A 21,632-nucleotide genomic window follows, 5' to 3' on the forward strand; every position below is an offset into this window, starting at 1 on the left:
ATTCAGGTGCAGAATATAAAACAGCAATATTTAATATGTCAAAGGACAAAAGAATTCTTGTTTAGGTGCTTTGTTTTACCACTTCTGACCCACATACCAGGAGCAAGTGCTTTCCCTGCAGTTTCCCAGTCATCTATTCGAGATTCACCAAGAAAAACAACTTCATCCTTTTAAGCATGATGTATCAGTCTGTACAGAAATGCTTTCTTTATGGATCACCCTTCAGAAGCCTAGATAAACTCTCACATTCTCAATGGGCCACCATGTCCCTACCTGGCCCCAACCTGCCTTCAAGTTCAAGCATAAATTCTGCACTGTCTCACAGTCAGGAACAGAGGTGATTTTAGCGGCTTTCCAAATACACCCAGAATCTGTGATAGTGTGTGAACCTTTGTATTGAATGTCAGATTCAAGAAGTGACAAAACTTATTGAAGTGGATAACATGAAAATTATGGCCTGTGATGGCATTGTTTTCTGAAGAGAAGCTTTTAATATGTGTCCTCGCAATGCAAAAATGATCATACCATGTTACACTAGTGGGAAATTCCAGTAGAAAGAAGCTAATAATTTTCCATAGGCCTTTACGTTAACTTTGATCTATGGCAAGAAGAAACAAACCATTTTTAGGCTGACAAATCAAAAGTTATCTTAAGATCATCCTCTAGTAAATGTATTCTAAAACTTGAAAAGTGAATAAATAAAAAAAGAATGAATTTGAGCAAAGAATGAGAGGGTATAAAATATTTGCCAACAAAGCAACTGACAAAGGATTAATCTCCAAAATATACAAGCAGCTCATGCAGATTAATACCAAGAAAGCAAATAACTCAATCCACAAATGAGTGGAAGACCTAAATAGACATTTCTCCAAAGAAGACATGCAGATGGCTAACAAACACATGAAAAGATGCTCAACATCACTAATCATTAGAGAAATGCACGTCAAAGCCGCAATGAGGTATCACCTCACACCAGTCAGAATGGCCATCATCAAAAAAACTAAAAACAATAAATGCTGGAAAGGGTGTGGAGAAAAGGGAACCCTCCTGCACTGTTGGTGGGAATGTAAGTTGGTACAGCCACTATGGAAAACAGTTTGGAGGTTCCTTAAAAAACTAAAAATGGAACTACCATAAGACCCAGCAATCCCAATACCGGGCATATACCTGAAGCAAACCATAATCCAAAAAGAAACATGAACCATAATGTCCACTGCAGTACTGTTTACAATAGCCAGGACGTGGGAGCAACCTAAATGCCCATCAACAGATGAATGGATAAAGAAGATGTGGCACATATATACAATGGAATATTACTTAGCCATAAAAAAGAATGAAATTGAGTTTATTTGTAATGAGGTGGATGGACCTAGAGACTGTCATACAGAGCGAAGTAAGGCAGAAAGAGAGAAACAAATACCTTATGCTAACTCATATATATGGAATCTAAAAAAAAAAAAAAAGTACTGATGAACCCAGTGACAGGGCAAGAATAAAGATGCAGATGTAGAGAATGGACTTTAGGACACAGAGTTGGGGGGGGGAGCAATGGGGAAGCTGGGATGAAGTGAGAGAGTAGCTTTGACATATATACACCACCAAATGTAAAACAGATAGCTCGTGGGAAGTTCCTGCATAACATAAGGAGACAAACTCGATGATGGGTGATGACTTAGAGGGCCAGGCTAGGGAGGGTAGAAGAGAGTCAGGGGAGGGTGGGGATATAGGGATAAATACAGCTGATTCATTTTGGTGTACCTTAAAAATGGGCACAGCATTGTAAAGCAATTATATTCCAATAAAGAGCTTAAATAAAAAAAATAAATTAAAAAAAAATGAGTAAGCAAAATTGTAAAATAACCAAACATAATACCTAAAAATGGAAAGCATAATTAAAATTTAAAACTCATTGAATGGATTAAACAGGAGATTTAGACAATACTAAAAGAGAGAATTAGACTGTTGTTTGATAAAAGTGGAGAAATTCTTCAACTGCAGTGCAGAAAGGCAAAAAACTGAAAACAGTGAAAACCATTCAAAGACATGGGGGATATTTAAAAGTGCATAAATGTAATACGCGGTCCAGGAGGAAGTAATAGAGAGAATGGGCAAGAAGCAACCTTTGAGGAGATCACGGCTGAGAATTTTAATGAAAGACGCCACAGATAAGATCAAGGAAGCCCAACAAATTCAAGGTGAAATAAAGAAATCCTTCCGTAAGTACTTCAATATGAAACTGCAAATTATCAATAGTGAAAAAAAAATCTTAAAATTAGCTGCAGGGAAAAGACAGATTTCTATTAATAAAAAAACAAAAAACAAAAAACAAAAAAAACCCCCAAGTTGATGGCTGATGACTCAACACCAAAAATGAAGCCAGGACACAATGGAATAATATTTTCAATAGACTTACAGAAAATATGTTGTCCTAGAACTCTCTCTTCCACATATTGATTTCTTTCAAGAACAAGGGCAAAATATATGTATTTGTAGAAGAAAAGAATGAGAGTTTTACCAAAAGAATCTTATTAACAGGCCTTCTAATGGTTCTACTTCAGATAGCAAGTCTGTAATGTAGGAAGATGGCATGAGCAAAGACACTGGTAAATACGTAGGTAAATTTAAATAAACAGTGAATAAAGTATAGTTTGTGGAGTTTCAATAAATAATAGAGACATTGAAATGACTTGGAATTACAGTATATGATTCAATGGATGAACGGCTGAGATCAAACTATTCTAAAGTCCTTGTATTGGTTGTAAAAAGAATAACAGTATTGATTAGTTTATTCCTTTTAAGAATGTTTTTTAAAATAGCTGTGGTTGACTATTAGAATAGAAGATTTAGATAAAACAACACCCACATGAGCAGAAGGGGAAAAATGGAATAAGAAAAAGGAAAAACAAGAGAAAAATTAAAAAAAATTCAACCCAAAGGCAGGCAAGAAAGAAAAAAAAAAAAAAGAGAGAGAAAAGAAGAACAAATAGAAAGTACACAATAAAAGGGTACAAATGAATTAAAATATAGCACAATAGACATTAATGAACAAAACCCTCCAGTCAAGAGAAAGATATTAAGGTAGATAAAACATTCAGTTCTACACCAATTACAAAGGTTGCTTCTAACAGAAAGGCTCAGAAAGACTGAAAGCTAGAGGGTAAAATAAGAGACACCAGGCAAATGTCATACAAAGGAAATTGGTTTTGTTATATTAATATAAGACAAAACACACTTTAACACAAGAAATATGGCTAGTGATAAAAGATTTTTAATGTGTGGCTAAAAGATTCAATTTTCCAGGAAGGTATAAAAAGTCAAACTCTGTATGCTCATATAATATAACCTTAAAAATATGAAACAAAAAGTGACAGAATTACAAGGAGAGACTGACACTCTGCTATCAAAGTGGAAGATTTTTATCACAACTATCTCAGTAATTGACAAATTAAGTAGGCAAAAAAGTGGCAGCAAGGCGATAGTGGATTTGAAGAAAACAAGTTTGATCAAATAGGCATGCACAGAACATTACAACCAACATTTATAGAATATACATTGTTTTCAAATACGCACGGAACGTCCATAAAAACTGCCCATGTTCAACACATTTCAGGAGCTTGTTAATACATATTACATTCTCTGACCACAGTGTGATTGTCAGAAATTAATAACAGAAATGTAACTAGAAGAATCCACATTTTAAGATTAAAAAAATATATAAGCGCATCATAATGGATATTAAAAATATTTAGAGCCTAATTATAATGAAAATATTACATATTAAGACTTGTGAGATGTAAGTAAAATTGTACCTAGAAGGGAATTTATAAATTTAAGTGTTACATTAAAAAAGACAGAGAGGTCAAGTGAATAGCAAAGCACACATCTTAAGTTAGCTAAAGGACAGAAAATAAACCCAAAGAAAGTAGAAGGAAATAATAAACATGAAAGAATAAATTATCAAAATAGAAATAAAATTATAATAAAGAGGATCCATGGGTTCATAAGATTGTTCTTTCTAAATCTCTTGGAAGATTAATTAAGTAAAGAAGCCAGAAAGCACAATAGAAATGAACAGAAATCTAAAAAGGAACACATCCATAGAGATTTGGGGCATAATATAAATTTAATGACAATAATTAGAAGATTTACATGAAATGGATACACCTCTAGAAAAATATGACTTACTAAGGAATAGAAAACCTTAATATTCCTATAAACATTAAAGAAATTACAGGTAAAAATCTTGCCACAAAGAAAATACCAAGCCAGATGGTTCAACAGGAGATTTAAATCAAACTTTCAAGGATCAGAGAATTTCAATCTTACACCAACTCTTACAGAGAATAAACAAGGATTACTTCTTAACCCATTTTATGAAGCTAGCAAAACCTCAGAGCAAGATCAGACAAAGATGGTATGGAAAGGAAAAACTGAAAGCCAGTTTCAGCAAACACAGGCACATCAACGCTAAATAAAACATCTGCAAACAAAATCAACCAATGGATATACTGAAAAAGACAATATTTCATGTTGGGCTTAACTCAGTAATGCTAGGTTGGTTTAATACTGGAAACCAAATAATATAGTCACAACTTTAACATATTGAGGGAAAAAAAAACCCAGAATTATCTTAATGGAGTTAGAAAAAGCGCTTGATAAAATGTTATATCCATCTTTGCTAAATCCCCTTAACAAGTTAAGACTAGAAGGGAACTTCTTTAATCAGATAAAGAGCGTCCATAAAAACTCACAGAATATTGCACTAAGTAATGAAATGCTGGGACTTCCCTGGTGGCGCAGTGGTTAGGAATCTGCTTGCCAATGCAGGGGACACGGGTTCGAGCACTGGTCAGAGAAGATCCCACAAGCCGTGGAGCAACGAAGCCCGTGCACCACAACTACTGAGCCTGTCCTCTTTAGAGCCTGCGTGCCACAACTATTGAAGCCCAGGTGACCTAGAGCCCTTGTGCCACAACTACTGAGCCCGTGTGCTGCAACTACTGAAGCCCAGGCACCTAGAGCCCGTGCTCCGCAACAAGAGAAGCCACCACCATGAGAAGCTTGTGCACTGCAACAAAGAGTAGCCCCCGTTAGCCGCAACTAGAGAGAGCCCATGTGTAGCAACAAAAACACAACACAGCCAAAAAAAAAAGAAAAAAGAAAAAAGAAAGAAAAACATTAAATGATCTCTTTAAAAAAAAAAAAGTCATGAAATGTTGAAAGTATCCCTTTTAAGATCAGGGACAAGACAAGGATACTTATCATCACTGTATTTGATGTCATGCTGACAGTCCTAGTAAGTGTGGTCAGATAAGAAATAGCAATTAAACGCATTTTTAAAAAAAGACTGGGAAGGAAGAAATAAAATTATCATAAATTTGTAGATGATAACTCTGTACATAGCAAACCCTAAGGAGCACACAGATGAATTATCAGAATTAACAAGTTATTTAGTAGAGTTGCTTGATACAAAATCGATATACAAAAATCAATTCATTCCCATGGAAAATATGATTTTCAAATATCATTTATACTAGGAAACAAAAAATAAAATATTAAGGAACAAATCTTAAGAAAGATGTAAAAATTATTTTAAAGTTAACGACTACAAAATTTCACTGAAAGACATTAAAGAAGATAAATGGAGAGAGAACATGTTCTTAGGAATACTCAGTACTACACAGATGACAGTTCTCAAATTGATCTACAGTCATTGCAAATATAATCAAAATCTCAATGGATTTTTTTCCTTCTACAAACTGATTTTTAAATGTATGTAAAATAGTAAGGAAGGGCCAAGAATTATTGAGGCATTCTTAATGAAAGTGAACAAGGTAGGGACTCGCCCTGCCAGATGTCAAGATTTATTACAGAGCTGTAGTGATTAGGACCGCACCATATTAATGCCGTGACGGACAGAGAGCTATTTAATATGAAAGATAAAACTTTTAGGAGAGGATATGGGAGAGTATCATTAGGATCTCAGGACAAGAAAGGATTTATTTAACAAGAGAAAAGAAGACAGCACAAGGGAAAAGATGGACACATTTGGCTCCACAGAAATGAACCTGTCATCAAAATGTACCATAAATGCAGTAGGAAGACAGGCCATGAAAAGGGAGACTAAATTTGCAATATATACAACTAGCAAAGGATTAGATATACAATATATGTTGCTTCTAAATATAAAAAGGGTAAAGATAAAGTCCAATTAAAAAATGGGCAAGAGCTATGAATAAGCACAGAAGAGGGAACATAGCGACTCACTCAAAAACACAGAAAGACGAGCCACTTTATTCGCAGTCAGAGTGATGTAAAATATTTATCACAACGAGATACCACTAAACTCCCACCACAACGGCCCGCAGTGAACAGTTCGTCAGTAACAAGAGGTGCTGAGGATGTGGGGTGGCAGGAATCTTCACACGTGGCTGATTCGCCTTGGAGAGAGCTGGCAGTACGTGCACCGACCCAGCAATTCCACTCTTAGGCATGCACCCTAGAGGGGTGTTTGCTCATGTACACTGCGACACCGGTACAAGAGACCTCAGAGCAATCTTGGTGATGTCAGTGAAACCATGTGAAACAACCACATCAACCACAGAATGGGCAGATAAATCGTGGCATATTCAATGATGGGATGCTCAACAGCAGTGGAAACGGATGAGCTACGGCTCCATTCCCAGTGTGGATGACGGGTCTCAAATACAACGCTGAGTGAGAGACACGGGACGCAGAGAGATATATAATATGCACCACTGTTCCATTTTTATAGCTTTAAAATGAAAATCTCAATATATGTATCTGTCTGTGTGTGTGTGTGTGTATACACTAAGCCATGAAGAAAAGCATGGGAAGGATTATGTCACATTTAGGGCAGGGGTGACATCTGGCAGGGAGGAAGAGGGATTTAATTAGGGAAGAGTAAATAAGGGAATTTTAAAATGTAGCTAATGTTCTGTTTCTTCACTGGATAAAGCAAATGAGTATCGTTTTAATATTTTTCTCTAAATCGTATGTATGCTACATTTTATAATAAAACTTCTTGCAGATAGAGAATGGAAGATGAAGAAGTAAAGGGATCAAGTATGGACACATCTTTTGAGGAATTTTGCTATGAGGGGACGGCACGCAGAAATGGTGCTGTAGCTGGAAGGACTCCTGGGACCGTGTTCCTTTCCTTTTTTATAAGACACCAGATATGACAATATATTTGCATGCTGTGGAGAATATATGAAGGGAAAAAATAGATGGTGTCATTGATAGGGAATATTTAAAGAGGTAAGTTCCTGAGTAGATGAGAGGAAAGAGGCTGGACTTAGAAAAGCAGCTCATTCACTGTCATAGGAGAGGTAGTTGAACGTATGGCTTCAAATGCAGGTAGGCTGGTAGATTTGTTGGTGAAATGGTAAGTTCTCTTGTGATTGGTTCTAATTTTTTCAGTGAAATGAGAGGCAAGGCTATAAGGGCAGAGAAGATATTTGAGGTTTAAGGAGAGTGAGGGAAAAAAAGAGTCTGGGGGAGTTGGGAAGAATCAATGAAAATGTTCATAAAAAATTTATGTTCATGAATTTAATATGAGACTGGTCAGAAGACTGGTTTGTTTTTCCTTCATCAAGGATGAACTGCTCAGGTGTAGGTGTGGAGCACTGAGTTTAGACAGTCAGGGTTTTACAGGTGGGGAGCAAGGGTGATAAACACTGAGCTATCCCCATAAAGTGTCGGGAACAATGGATTGGAAATCCTGATAGGCCTGAAGAACTCTGCATGGCAGGGTTGCCAAGGAAGTGAGCTGGAAAGATACCAGTTGGTGCTACCCTCAGTAACTAATCCAGGAAATCAAACAACCTCCATAGCAATCGGCCCAGACAGCCAGGGTTTGGTTAATAAAGGACAGCTTCAGATAGTTTAATTAATCAATTCTTGCCCCTACTTCCAAGGTAGGACCAACCACAGAAAGGCAAATATGTACCCCTGACCAATCACGCAGGATGCCCTGCTCCTACTTAGCCCATCTACAGCCATCCCATGCCAACAGCCTCCGATGGGGCACACCTAAAGACCTGAAGTCTTCCCCTTTTTACCATCAAGCTTTCCCACCCCCTGTCTGCCTTTGAGCATCTGCCAAATGTAAATGATGGTGGCCAACTCCCGGAATAAACAGCATTTGTCTGTTCTCAAAAAAAAAAAAAAAAACAAAACACCAGGTGGTGGTCAGAGAATGGAATCCCTCAACCCGAGATTTTGAAGGGGAAGCAAGTACTTGCTCTTCTTTCCCTCCACTCCACTGAGAGCACGACCTGGAAATTAGGTAGCAGAGGTACGGCAGAGGGAAAGGCCATGGAGAGAGGGGTGGAGAAAACGAGAGGCCAGTGTAGCGAAGGCTCCGTGTGGATGCTGACTCACTGAGGATGACTATCAGCAGAAGGATGGGGAGGGAGACTGAGCCAGATGACATGACCCACAGTGAAGGGAGGAATGACTAAGGGCTTGGCAGGTGACTGCATCAGGGACAAGTGGCAGTTGGTACCGTCTGATAGAAGTCACTCCAGGGGAGCTGGAGATTTTGAGGGAGGACCGGGTGGAATGGTCTGGACACTGTACTGAAGAGCAAGAATATCTCATCTACCTCCAGGCCCAGTGGTAAGATGGATACAGGAGAAAGATCAGCCCAGGGACGGCTGCAGGGAAGCAGTATCCTCAGGAGAGAGCTGGGTTTCAGTTACAGCAAAAAAAGGATGAGAAAAGATGAAGGGACAGTGGCTTTTGCTGATGCAAGATCCTGAGGTCCGGGGGCAAGGGCACAGGGGAGGGCCTTGCAAGGGCAAAAGTGGGCCTGTGTAAGATCAGAGCATAAGGAGCTGAAGGGGGATGGAGTTAAGATGATGCTATGGACTCAATGTCTGTCCCCCACAGATTCACGTGTTGAAGCCCCAGCTCCCCAGCGGAGATGGTATTTGGAGCTGAGGCCTCTGGGGAGGTCATTAGGGTTAGACGAGGTCATCAGAGTGAGGCTCCCACGAGGGATCAGTGGCCTTATAAGAAGAGGAAGAGGGAGTCTCTCTTTTTCTGTCTGTGCACAGGAACTAAGGAAAGGCCACGTGAGGACACAGCGAGAAGATGGCTGTCTGCAAGCTAGGAAGAGAGCTCTTACCAGGAATCAAACTGCCTGGCACCTTGATCTTGGACCTCCTAGCCTCCTGAATTGTGAGAAATAGATTTGTGTTGTTCAGGTCACTCAGTCAGTGGTATTTTGTTATGGCAGCTACCAGGATCCTAATACCAGTTCCAACGCCTATGGGTGGGTAGCAGGGTGCCGCACATCTCCAAGCAACTCTCCACACCAACTGCTTGTCCTACTCAATTCTGACACTATTTACCTGGAAATTCCACAGGTTAAGAGCTCAGTCCTACAAGACTGCCCCACACTCTTCAGGCCCAAACACAAGTCCAGGTGGTCACCTTACCTCTGACTGACCAGCTGTAGCTCAGAGGTTCCAATGACCTCCTCCTTGGGTTCGATTAATTTGCTGGAGTGGCTCATGGAACTTGGAGAACCTGTTTACTCACTAGATCACTGGTTATCACTGGTTTATTATAAAAGGACATAACTCAGGAGCAGCCAGATGGGAGAAACGCACAGGGCAAGGTGTGTGGAAAGGGCGTGGAGCTTCTATCTCTCTCCAAATGCACTGCTCCTCTGAATCTCCACGCATCCACAACCTGGAAGTTCTAGAAACTCTGTCCTTTTGGGGCTTTTGGGAAGCTTTGTTACACGGGTATGACTGATTAAACCATTGGCGATTAATTCAACCTCCAGTACCCCTCTCCTCCCTGGAGATCGGGGGGTGACACTGAAAGTTCCAATCTCTAATCACACGGTTGGTTGTCCTGACAACCACCTCCCACCCTTAGGTGAGGTCCAAAAGTCACCATTAACATAACACAAGACACCTTTATGGCTCTCATCACTTAGGAAAGGAGCTTTTGCCAGAAACAGGGACAAAGACCAAATACATATATGTCGTACTATAAATCACAATATCACAGCAGCCCAAGCCGAATAAGACAGATGATACCAAAGGATTGGACTTCTGACAGTAAATGAAGTATTTATGTAAGGCAAGGTGGGATTAATACTGACACCTACTAAGAGAAGGTGAAATCACAGAATTACAAGGCATAAAGTAGATAATAATAGATGTGTTTTATTGTCCTTATCTATTTTTTAATCTAATCTTTGAGAACACGAGACATTCTCCTAAAGTGTAGCAAAGCAGTCAGTTTATGGAATCACCAACTAATAAAACAGGAAGGCACCTTAGAGCAGCAATCCCCAACCTTTTTGGCACCAAAGACCGGTTTCGTGGAAGACAACTTTTCCATGGAGGAGTGAGGACAGGTGGGCGGCAATGGTTTTGGGATGATTCAAGTGCATTACATTTATTGCGCACTTTATTTCTATTATCATTACATTGTAATAGATAATGAGATAATTATACAACTCACCATAACGCAGAATCAGTGGGAGCCCTGAGCTTGTTTTCACTTGCCACTCACGGATAGGGTTTCGATATGTCTGCGAGCAACTGACTCAGTATGGTCTCTGTGCAGTCAGACCTCTCTGCTAACGAAGATCTGTGCTTGCAGCCACTCCCCAGCACTACCATCACTGCCTCAGCTCCACCCCAGATCCTCAGGCATTAGGTTCTCAAAAGGAGCGCAACCTAGATCCCTCGCACGGGCAGTTCACAGTGGGGTTTGAGCTCCTGTGAGAATCTAATGCCGCCGCTGATCTGACAGGAGGTGGAGCTCAGGTGGTGATGCGAGTGATGGGGAGCGGCTGTGAGTGCAGACGAAGCTTCGCTTGCTGGCCTGATGCCCACTCCCTGCTGTGCAGCCGGGTCCTAACAGGCCACGGACCGGCACTGGCCCACGGTCTGGGGGTTGGGGACTCCTGCCTTAGAGACAAAGAAATGGGTTCAAGGAGAAGAACTCAGGCCTTCTCGGTGCTCTGTCATGTGTTTTCCTATTAAACCAGCTGTCAGATCCTGGGAAGCCTTACTTGGTAGAGATTCAGGGCTGCTGCTGTCACTAAGCCCTGCATCAACCCTGTGTATCTGATGCTCTGACATTTGGGGCTTTGTCGACCCTGGGTTGACCCTCCCAGGGTTAGCCAGTTCCTAGAGATAGGAAACAACTTGCCTTTGAGTGTGCCTTTCACACGCAAGCCAAACAATCCAGAGTCCATATCCCCAACTACCTCCTCCGTCTGGCTCTCATACTCCAGGCCACAGTCCACCCACCCCAGAGTCCCAGGACCAGGTACCAGACAACTAAAGACAGCCCTTACAACCCAGAGACTGTTGAAATTACTAAAAAGAAAACAAGCCAGTCCTAAACGTGCTTACCCGTCGTGCCCACCGTCCTCCATAGAAGCCACAATAAAAGCTCTCGCTCACACTTCCCCTCATGCATCTGCCTCCTGATCGGCCTTGGTGCTTCCCTGTGTGGCCCTGTGAGGTGTGGGGTGGCCCCTCCTCTAGGGATCTATGTGTCTAACAGATTATCTTTCCAATAGCAGTCATTTCCTGATCTGTTGGCCTCGTCATACCTAAATAATAAAATCTACATTTGAAACATGACCCCATGTCCTTGGGTCACCAGACCTGCTGACAGAGAGAGACCTCAAAGCACAGAGCTGTCGCCCCAACAGGACTCCATTCAGGGGCATCACTGCCACCTCCCCAACTGCCACTACTGCTTCCCTTTCTTGCCTCTCCAGTGTGGAAAACTGGCTGCTGCTTCTTAAAGAACACTCGGAAAGCCCTGTTTGAAACACCCCACAAGGATTTCCTGCGGGTTTTCTAGCGTAGATAACCCTCACCCTTGCAAAGTCTCTAAGAGTTTATTTGTAGATAGATGCATCCTCAACTTGGCTGCCTCCTCCTACAAAGCTGAGCAGCAAGCACGACCAGCACCAGACTCAGGGGAGGGCTCGGGTGGGCACCCCTGCAGCGTCAGCGAACACACCAAAGCCTGAGCACTGAACAGAGGGACATGGTACTCCATAGGATTCCATGGGGAGGGGCTGGGAGCTGAGCTTCTGATTGTGGCAGATCTGTGAGGACCAGGCTAAGGTGAAGTGACTGAGAGACTGCTGACCAACTCGATTATTTATCTGGAGGCTGATGCTCTGGCCTGGTGAGGCTGGTGCTGGGCTGGGTGATCGAGGTCCACAGCAGAACAGAGTTTCAGATCTCATCTGTTTCACAACTAGAGTGGCACTGATAGGCATCAGGGCGGTGGGAATTTAGGGACTTCCGCACTGCACAGCTGGATAATCTGAGACAAGGAGTAAGTGGGAGAAATAAAATCTAAGAGGCCCATTAGACCCCCTCTGCTTCTCAGGCTTAAAGAGATTTCACAGTCAGAGTTGTGAAGGGAGGTTAGATCTGCTATTATTGTCTCGAACATTATTTACCACTTACTGAGTGCCTTTTGCACACTGGGCACCAAATGGAAAACAAAACAGAAACAGGCCAGGTCTGATGAACAAATGAGAGGGCAGGACTAAAGTTACTGGTGGTGTCCAAAAGCCTGGAACCTCCAACCAGCTGTTTTAATTTTTAATTTAACCAGCGAACCTATGGGGGAAAATGTGAAGACTGAAAACACAGTGTCCCCGACAGCCCGGGAAGCTGGAAGGAACCTAGAAGGACCATGTTACCTGTGAGTGACGTGATCCACAAGGTGCTGCTTGAACATGAGGCTCCATTTCTTAATTATATTCAGCAGAGATGCTTTAAATGGCCGCACATCAATCTTCATCCAGCTGTCAAACACCTGGATGGGCTCCAGCCTGCACACGTCTTCGTGGAGCTTCTCGTAGGAGTCGATCTGTGCTTTGAACTGATGGAGGAGGGGCGGGTTCTGTGGGATGCCATCCTCTGAGTGGGCTTCAACCTCCTCCGCTGTGAGCACGTGTCCATACCGCAGAAACTGGCCCAGAGCCTCCTTCCGGTCCTCCATGTAGAGGCATGAATACTGGCTGAGGGTGTTCCGGTAGCCGCAGCAGAGGGTCATCATGCCCTGCACCCGCCCCATCAGCTCGCCCCGCATGCCTGCCAGGTCAGGCATGGCCTCCAAGTCAACCTGGGGGAGCAAGACGACAGTGGGCAGTGACACCAGCGCTGCACAGGGGCCTCCAGACCAAGTGGGAGGGCAGGGTGCTTGCAGACCAGTACCTGGTAGTGGGGAGAGCCATTCTGAGGGGAAAGCCGTGGCACCAAGGATGATATCCTAAAGATGCTGGTGACGAGACCCTCGACAATGTCATAGAAGCCACCCTTTGCTCCAGGCTCCAGAGACGGACAGAAAACCAGTTCTGGGATGCCTAAGCTGAGTTGTGCTTCAAATATTGGGGTGAGTCCTGCCTTACATTCTGAAAAACAAGGAAAACAAACAAGAGAATGGGTAACATAGGCAAAGTGCGATACTGTTTTAAAAACACTCAGAGCATTTCTTTCCTTTAGATGAGCTATTTGGGTACAAGAAAATGGAAATGTAAAATTTGCTAACACCTCAGAAAAGGCGAGGGTGGCAGTCCTGCAGTGTTTATCAACCAGGGAAACACTGACATTTTGAACAGGCTAATTCTTGTACAGGGCTGTCCTGGGTATTGCAGGACATTTACTCTCCTTGTCCTCAGAGAGCATGTCCTAGTGACTGATCAACCCAAGCCAGTCCCCTTCCACAGCCCCAAATGCCTCCTCGGGGGCAGTACAGCCTCTGGTTGAGAAGAGGTTGATTTTGCAAAGCCAATTTCTTGGAACCAGCTGATGTCTTCCTGGGCACAAAACAGGTAATTCCATTGGCAGTCACTAGGGGAACAAGGGCAACAAGGGGAACAAGGGTGTGCTTGTCCAAGGTTGTGTAGGTGTGAGAAAAGAGAAGTCACAATCCTGCCCCTTCTGCTCCTTTTCTGTAAAAACAGAACTTATTTTAATTCTGTAGTCCTGTAGTGATAAGATTTTTAAAAACAGTATAAATAATTAACAAATCCCTGATTACTTGCTAGACTAACTTGTTAAATTTAAATCAAAATATAATATGGAACAAGATGTTCCAAGTACAAGATAAATGCTTAGATTCTTATTAATAACCACTTATTTTCACATATTTTTTGATTGTGAGAGTATTTAGGAGACTGCTGCGTGCTGGATATCACGGTGGTGGGGACTACTCACGGACATCCATTATCCCTTCTTCCCTAGAAACACAGGTATAAGTGGGCAGGCAGTTTTTCCCAGCTTGCAGTTAGGTGTGGCAACGTGATTCCCTCACCAGTGGGATGTGGGAAGAGGTGCCACCTCTGGGCTGGGGTCCATGAGACAGCAGGGAAGCCTCCTCTATGCTCTCTTTCTCCCTTGCACAGGCTGGAGCCAGGATGTGGCAGTGACCCGGCTCAACTATGGGAATGAAGACCAGGCCCTAGAGAGTGGTGGAACCACAGGACGAAAGGAACTTGCCACTAACCTGGTTGGGGCTAGTACTTGGAGGACAGACTTCTTTGTCCATTAAGCCACATTATTGATGGAGTTTTTGTTACCACTGCTTAGCCATTCTCCCTAGCTAAAAAACTACGGGATCCTCAAAGGTATGTGAGACTAAGGTCTTGCCTTCAAAACTGTAAGGATGATAAATATGCATTATTAGACTCAGGAGTGTCCCATCCAATGCATATTTAACTTAAGGGGATACAAGTTTACCAATATCATAATAACTATACTAGTATCATAGAATAATTTTTAAAAAAATCTGTAAAATTATGCTTTACATATGTACTCATGATATATTCTGCATTCCTACATGCTTTAGATGTTTATAATTTAATAGGTCGGGTTGCATATAGTTTAAAGGCTTTGAAAGACATTTGAGAACATGATACTATATGAGATTCTGCCCTATGTGCCGACCTGAGAACCTAATCCCTATGTTAGATGCAATGGCAACATAATTACTGTACAAGCCAGATGGTCCTGGGGGTTCCACACCCTTGGTACAAGCAAATCGCTTTAAGAGTTGAGAAGAGGAAGAGTGTTTCTGGATAGAGTGGGTAGCATTTAACCCAGGCAGGGTTTGGATTCTGAGAGATGGCTGAGAGCCCAGCCCAAGCCATAGGGATGGCATTGGTTTGACCAAACACAAGAGGTGGAAACCGTAAGGTGGGCCATGGGAATACAATTGTCCAGCGGGGCTACTGCAAAGTGTCATGGTGATTTTCCTCTTGGAGGCCACTCTCTTTAGGCTTCTTCACCTCCCCTTGATAACCAGTGTGTTTTAACTTTATCTATAGCTCCTCCACTCAACTCAACAGGCAGCTACAAGGGCTGGCCCCTGCCCATTCTATATTGTGAAGAAAATGTGTTTCCTTCCCCTGCATTTCCATGGACGGAAGGTGACTCAGGCTACCATCCCCTGGCCCCATCCTCTTGCTCCACACTCTCCTGCCTATGAGAGGAGGACAAGTGACACATCAGACAGCCCAGATCAGGAGAGCTGGCCTAGGCTGAGTCCCTTGTGCAGTGCCTGCACTCAAGTGTGGCTGGGGGATCTTCCTAGATCTTCTAGAGGAGGGCTGAGTGACGGGATCTCCAACCTCCAACATCAGAGGAGGTTTGGTCAGTTCACAAGATGAGTGCTGTTGGTGCTAGTCCCTAGGAATCAATTCTCCAGTCTCGGTGCCTGTGTTCAATGCCCCAGGTTCTAGAAGGTGACCTCCCACCTTGTTGACTATGCCAGAGCCCATTTCCTGCTTCTGTATCTCCTTGACTTGGACTACCTTGCACCATGAAAGCAAAGACCTTGCCTCTGACCTCAGTCACTCCAGCTACCAGGACCATGGGGTTGGGGTGGGGGTGGGGGTCGCTCATCTGAGCTACAGCCAGTGCTGGCCTTGCTCCTCTCTGCACTGTCAGCCTCTTCCACGGGCTGGATATCTGGACATGGGTCTCAGCCCACCTATTTTAACTCTGCATTTGATTTCCTTCCTCGGGTTTGGACTTGATGTCTTAAGCTCTCCTCTCACCTTCATCCTCACCTCATCCTTCACCCTCGCTGAGCTCCTCAGAATCCAGCAGAATGCGAAAGGTTTAATTCAACTTTATCCCTGAACTCTTCAGTCCTTTCCATCCCATCACTTACTAACCCAGATCAGCCTTTACTATAAAATCTTTGACTCTGTATATACCATAAATTCAAAGCCCCTGGCTATCTTTTAACAGCTTCAGAGAATACCCATTGCCTCTTTAACATTCCTTTTCCTTCTGAAAGCTACCTCATCCCCAGCTTCTTGTCTGACTCTTTTTCACACAGGAAAACTTCCATTTCCTCCATGTAAGCTGGCTACTACAACTTCCCTGTGTTTGCAGAAGGCCACGGAGACAGAGTACATTCAGCTCAAAGACAGGGAATGTCCCCTCCCCCTGCCGTGAGTCAAGACCAGGTGGAGCCACAGTCACTAACTCCAGCTTACTCACTCCTCCTCACCAGAGCTTCATTTAGACTGAATTGGCTTTCATGCTTTTGCTTTTGCTATGGGCTTCACTATCTTAAAGCCTGAGTTTCATCTGAGTTTTGAAGAGAGAGAAGTCTTTTATCTTTGAACAACTTAGAAATGCAATACCTTTGTTATTTTACTGTGTATAATTCACAAAATGTTTACAACGTTTTGGGAAAAGTCAAAGAACACTCAATTGCACTTCACTGCAACTCAATAGATGCTGTTCCTGTTACCGTCCCAGTAATAATACACATGCATAAGCCAGTAAATACCAGTATTCTCCAGGAGGTATTTGAGGGAGCACTCAATGGCAAGAAAGAATCCATCCACCAACATATCATCAACGTAGTTAACGTAAGTCTTCCAAATACTGGAGGCTGGGTCTGCTGAAAAAAGACCCAGGTTTTCCTACAAAATAAAGAAGAAGGGATATAAACCACACTTAATAATATGGGAGGACTGGTCTTATCATCATTCATGGGAATGAAAAGAACACATGGAGAAAAACTGCACTGCTATGAAGAATTTTCTATTACAGGCAGACCTTGGAGATACTGCAGGTTTGGTTCCAGACTGCCGCAATAAAGCCAATATTGCAATAAAGTCAGTCACACAAAGTTTCTGGTTTCCCAGTGCATATACAAGTTGTGCTTGCACTACACTGTAGTCTATTAAGTGTGCAGCATTATGTCTAAAATAAAGAATGTTCATACTTAAATTAAAAAATACTTCATTGCTAAAAAATTTAACCATCATCTGAGCCTTCAGCAAGTCATGATCTTTTCACAGTAGTATCAAAGATCACTGATCACAGATCACCATAAAAAGTATAACAAGAATGAAAACAACAAACAAACAAAACAAAACAAACAAACAAAAAGTATAACAAGAATGAAAGAGTTAGCAATACTGTGAGAGTTACCAAGGCGTGACAGAAAGAAAAATGGCATGAGTAGACTTGTGATGCAGGGTTCAATTAAAAAAAAAAACACCATATCTGTGAAGCACAATAAAGCAAAGCACACTAAAATGAAGTGTGCTTGTATGTGTGTATCAAACCCATTCTATCTAACGGGTATAACCCTTGGTTAAAAGGAACACAAAGTTAACCCATGAAGGAAATGTGGTGTTTCATCCTCTCCCTGAGAAAGAAGGAGCGGTCAGGCCGCCTTCTCAGGAGGGATGCTGATGGATGCAGTGTGTGCTTCACAGATGCTGACTGATGGCTGTGGAGGAAGCTGCATCAGAGCAGAAGATAGGGTGGGCACGAGAAGGAACACTAAGGGTGGAGGGCATTATAATTCAAGAGATAGGAAATCTGGGGTCCAAGCAAGTAAAGTGTTTCCTGGATAAGCCTTAGAAATGAGCTGGAAAGAATCCCACTCCTGGGCCTATATCTGGACAAAACTCTAATTGGAAAAGATCCATGCACCCCTATGTCCATAGCAGCACTACTCACTGCAGCCAAGACATGGAAACAACCTAAATGCCCACAGTCAACAGAGGAATGGATACAGAAGATGTGGTACACATATACAATGGAATATTACTCAGGCATAAAAAAGAATGAAATAATGCCATTAGCAGCAAGAGATTACCATACTAAGTGAAGTCAGCCATAAAGACAAACACAAATACCATATGATATCACTTAAATGTAGAATCTAAAATATGACACATATGAACATATCTATGAAACAGACACAGACAGATACAGAGAACAGACTAGTGGTTGCCAAGAGGGAAGGGGGTGGTGGAGGGATAGACTGGGAGTTTGGGATTAGCAGATGCAAATTATTATATATAGAATGGATAAACAACAAGGTCCTACTGTATAGCAGAGGGAACTATAATATCCTGTAATAAACCATAACGGAAAAGAATATGAAAAAGAATATATATATATATATATATATATATATGAATCACTTTGCTGAACAGCAGAAATTAGCACAACATTGTAAATCAACTACACTTACATAAAATAAATTTTAAAAAAGAAATGAGCTGGGGTGTTTCATTGTTGGCATTTAATATTAACTAAAAATCTTTATCATACTGAGTGCCTTAGAAAACGCACACACAGAAAGGAATGCACAGGCTTTCTTGCCCTCCTTTTGCATGATACAGTCCCCAACCTGGTGGTATGGCAAGTGCAGATGTCCCGTTTACTCACCATTTTCATCATTCAGACTTTTTACAGCAACTTTCCATTTATCTTACATCTTCAAAGAAAGTGGTTACCACTTTGCGAAAGTAAATTTTCGAGGTGACTTACACTTATCCCTTTAGGAAACACTGCCATATTGTAAATCTCATGATTCTGCTTTTAAATGTCAAAATTCTAAAATTTCTAAAGTGCATTACCTATACCTTTCCTTCCTAAGTAGATTAAAGATTTAATGAGAGTCCATCACCATGCAAATCATAACACAGGGACAATCCAGAGATGCTCTTAGGTGTTACCAAGATGTGTATGTCTGTTTGCTTCCATAGTTAAAAACTTTTAGTTTTTATGACTGCCTTGTAGTTGTTTTATCTCTTTCCTGCTGTCACCCTATCAATATAGCTATCTATACCTTTCACCTCAAATCTACTATGATACAAGGAGCAAACGTGTCAGAATTCTCTGTAAACTAAGAAGAAATAGCTCAAGTTTCTGATTCTAGCCAAGACAGTGGAGTGAGATTGGACTTTCCCTTTTGCTGCAAAAAACTATAGAACTGGATACAAGAAATAGTTATTTTGGGTAATTGGATAACAGTACAGGATGTGATCCCTAAGAGAAGGGAAGTATTCAAGGTGAGCTTCACAACCACCTGACTTTCTACCTAGAGGCACTTTCCAAACCATGGCATAGGGAAGTGAACCTCAATTACAGCATCCTTCCTGCTGGGCAGAAAAGACAGAAATTGGGGTTTGGGACTACTGAGGTTGCTGAGTCCTCTTGAGTCTCTGACTGAGCATTAAGCTGTACATAGTTAGGGCAAGATTCTGCAAGGCCAAGAGAGAACAGTTTCTGGGGGCTCTAAGCTGAATGGAGTTGTGAAGGTCATATAGTGCTGGAAGATGTTAGTGTTTTATCAGAAATAATGAAAAGACCTCACAGATAACCCAGGGCCTCAGCTGAGACCCCAGAAATGCAATGCTTTAGGATTAGAGCTCTAGAGTAAGGCCTCTTTAAACTCTCCCTAACAAAGCTTAAAATAAAACTTCAACAGGATCAAGCTGACCCACCAGTGACCAGTGAGTTAACTACCTGCTAAAACCACAAACTCTTTAAAGGAAAATAATCCAGATTCTAAAGTGGCATCCAACATGACTAGAACGTAATAAAAAATTACTAGACATGCAAAGAAGCAGGAAAATGTGACATTTAACCAAGAGAGAAAATAATCGCTTAAGAACAGACTCAGAAAATAGCTGCCATACCAATCCTGGAATGTCTATTCCTTCAACTTATGAGGGACAAAAATAAACTTCCTTCACATTAAAAAAAAAAAACTCAGAAAATAAAAGAGATGTTGGAATTATCAGATAAAAATGTTGTAATCTGATTAACCACCCCTCCCCCCAAATGTGGTGAAAACGGATTTAAAACCTCACAAACTCCAAGCAGGCTGAATATAAAGAAAATTTATCTAGGCACATCATAGTTGAATGGAAAGAAAAAGAATTTATTTTAAAAGAATCTATTAAAAGCAGCCTAATAAAAATAATACATTACATATAGAGGAACAAAGATACACATTATACTGGCTTCTCAACAGAAACCTTGGAGAATAGAATGCAATGAAATGACTTCCAAAAGAAAAATAGAACTGTCTACACAGAATTTTATATTCTGTGAAATTCTTCTTCAGAAACAAAGGTGAAATAAGGACATTTTCAGATAAACAAAAACTGAGAGACTGTGTCATCAGCAGACCTGAACTGCAAGAAGTACTAAAGGAAGTTCTTCTGGCTGAAGAGAAATGACCATACATGGTAGCTTAGCTCTACAGAAAGGAAAAACAAGTCTGGAAATGGTCAATATGTGGGTAAATACAAACCACCATAAATATTTTCCCCAAAGTTTTTAAATTAAAAAATTATAACACTCTATTGTGGGGTATATTTTATACACACACACATACACACACATGCACACACACCAACACTACAAAATACGGCTGGGCAGTTTGAATTGTTGCTAGGTTCCTATATTTCATAGGAAAACTCTAAGAAGATTGTGATTAGTTCGAGACCTACTGAAACCTAGAACAACCACTGCAGATGTGATGCAACAAGGTAAAGTTGAAGAGCCAATTGAGAAATTAAAATAGAATACTAGAAAATATACAATTAATAACAAGAAGGTGGGAAAGGAAGAGCAGAGGAGCAAAAAAGAGATGATGCCAATGGAAAACAAATAGCAAAACAGTGGCACTAAATCCAGCCCTATCAATAATTACATTAAGTGTAACAGCCTAACCATTTCAACTAACAGGCAGAGTTGTTAGATACAGAAAAGTAAGTTTCTACTATCTACTGCCTGTAAGAGAAGAAACTTGAATCCAAAGGAAAAATAAGTTGGATGTAAAAGGGTGGAAAAAGATGGACAATGCAAAAAATAGGAATAGCGAATCTGGAAGAACGGGCAATAGAATTATCAGGAAAAAAAAAGACTTCAAGACGAGGGAGTATTATTAGAAATAAAAATAATTTCATAGTGCTAAAACGGCCAATTCATCAGGAAGTTACAGTAATTATAAATGTGTTTGTACCTACTAAAAGAGCTTCAAATACTTGATGAAAAATCTGACAGAGCTAAAGGATTAAACAGACAAATCCAAAAACACAGGTGGAGATTTTAACATTCTACCTTCAGTAATTGGTAGACCAGACAAAAAAACTGAGAAATCATATAGATGATCTGAACGATACTATCAAGCGCTTTGAACTAATTGATGTTTTATAGAACACCACACCCATGCTGTCAATCGCACAAGGAACAGCCAACAGGACAGACCGTACTCTAGGTCACAGAATAAGAGGTGGTGAATTCTAAACAACTGAAATTTTACAG

The 21,632-nt window shown here is 41.4% G+C and overlaps 1 protein-coding gene across 1 annotated transcript in view; it reads right to left on the reverse strand.

Moving 5' to 3' along the window:
• DNAH9 (dynein axonemal heavy chain 9) overlaps positions 1-21,632 on the reverse strand; it is a 294,962-nt gene that overhangs the window by 227,433 nt on the left and 45,897 nt on the right. Inside the window, exons 15-17 of the mRNA XM_057716515.1 lie at positions 16,837-16,972; positions 13,248-13,444; positions 12,731-13,155 (exon numbers count right to left, since the gene is read on the reverse strand). Of these exons, the coding sequence (XP_057572498.1) occupies positions 12,731-13,155; positions 13,248-13,444; positions 16,837-16,972 (758 nt within the window). The remainder of the gene's footprint in view (positions 1-12,730; positions 13,156-13,247; positions 13,445-16,836; positions 16,973-21,632) is intronic.

Source organism: Hippopotamus amphibius, chromosome 17 (assembly GCF_030028045.1).
Source record: "Hippopotamus amphibius kiboko isolate mHipAmp2 chromosome 17, mHipAmp2.hap2, whole genome shotgun sequence".
Lineage (NCBI taxonomy): Eukaryota > Metazoa > Chordata > Mammalia > Artiodactyla > Hippopotamidae > Hippopotamus > Hippopotamus amphibius.